At 41.5% G+C, this 798-nt stretch overlaps 1 protein-coding gene across 1 annotated transcript in view; it reads right to left on the bottom strand.

The window, feature by feature from the left end:
• The window catches only part of LOC118329067 (mitogen-activated protein kinase kinase kinase kinase 3-like), a gene marked incomplete in the record, with an annotated part of 40,721 nt that overhangs the window by 24,801 nt on the left and 15,122 nt on the right, over positions 1-798 (bottom strand). The window contains 2 exon segments of the mRNA XM_035663022.1: positions 243-315; positions 553-595. Coding sequence (XP_035518915.1) covers positions 243-315; positions 553-595 — 116 coding nt within the window.

Genomic DNA, 798 nt, shown 5'->3' with positions numbered 1-798 from the left:
ATGTCTTTTCTATGAGTTGGCTTCTGTAGGAGCACCTCTAGGACCCCAAAATGCCTTAAAAGTGGTGAATAGTCTGATTCTATAACAGCTGCACTGAAAACCACCAGCTAACAAAACAAATGCATTAAAACTGGCCTCTTGCATGTCGTAGGAAGTTGGATTTGATACATGTGCTCTACCTGCATACATATATACATAGGCAGTATAAAGGGAACTGATGGAGAAAAACAAGCACAACTAACCAGTACGGAGTCCCAATGAATGACTTCCTCTTGGCTAGAGTTGCTGTGATCTGGGCCGATACGCCAAAGTCAGCTACGGAGAGAAAAAGAATAAGAGAGGGAAAAAAGAGAACATTGACAATGAGAATAATAAAGAGGGAGTGAAATAATTGAAAGGGGGAAAGATAAATACATTTTCAAAAAGTGGGAGAGTAAGAACAGTAATGATTAAATGAGGAACGGGAGAGAGACAGAGTCAGTAAATGAGGCCATTCAGATTCAGTCTTTTGAAGCAGAAGGTAATTGTAGAAGCCTTGCGTGTTCCTCTCACCTAGCTTAACATAGCCGTTGTCTGTCAGGAGAATGTTGGCTCCCTGTCAGAGACAAACACGCCACGTATCAGGATCGAACACAAGAAAATCACATTTCAGGTCAATTCAAATTAACCTGAGAAAGCGCATTCAGCAGCGCAAGTTTGTTGCAAAGTGGTTTGTCATTGATCAGTGTAGCATGCAGCGATGAATGGTCATTTTCCCTGTCACAAACACCATCAATAGCAATAATCTGGGGGTACATT

Source organism: Morone saxatilis, unplaced genomic scaffold, assembly GCF_004916995.1.
Source record: "Morone saxatilis isolate NCDOM2014 unplaced genomic scaffold, NCSU_SB_2.0 Contig19, whole genome shotgun sequence".
NCBI lineage: Eukaryota > Metazoa > Chordata > Actinopteri > Moronidae > Morone > Morone saxatilis.
This window is presented reverse-complemented; position numbering and strand designations above follow the sequence as displayed.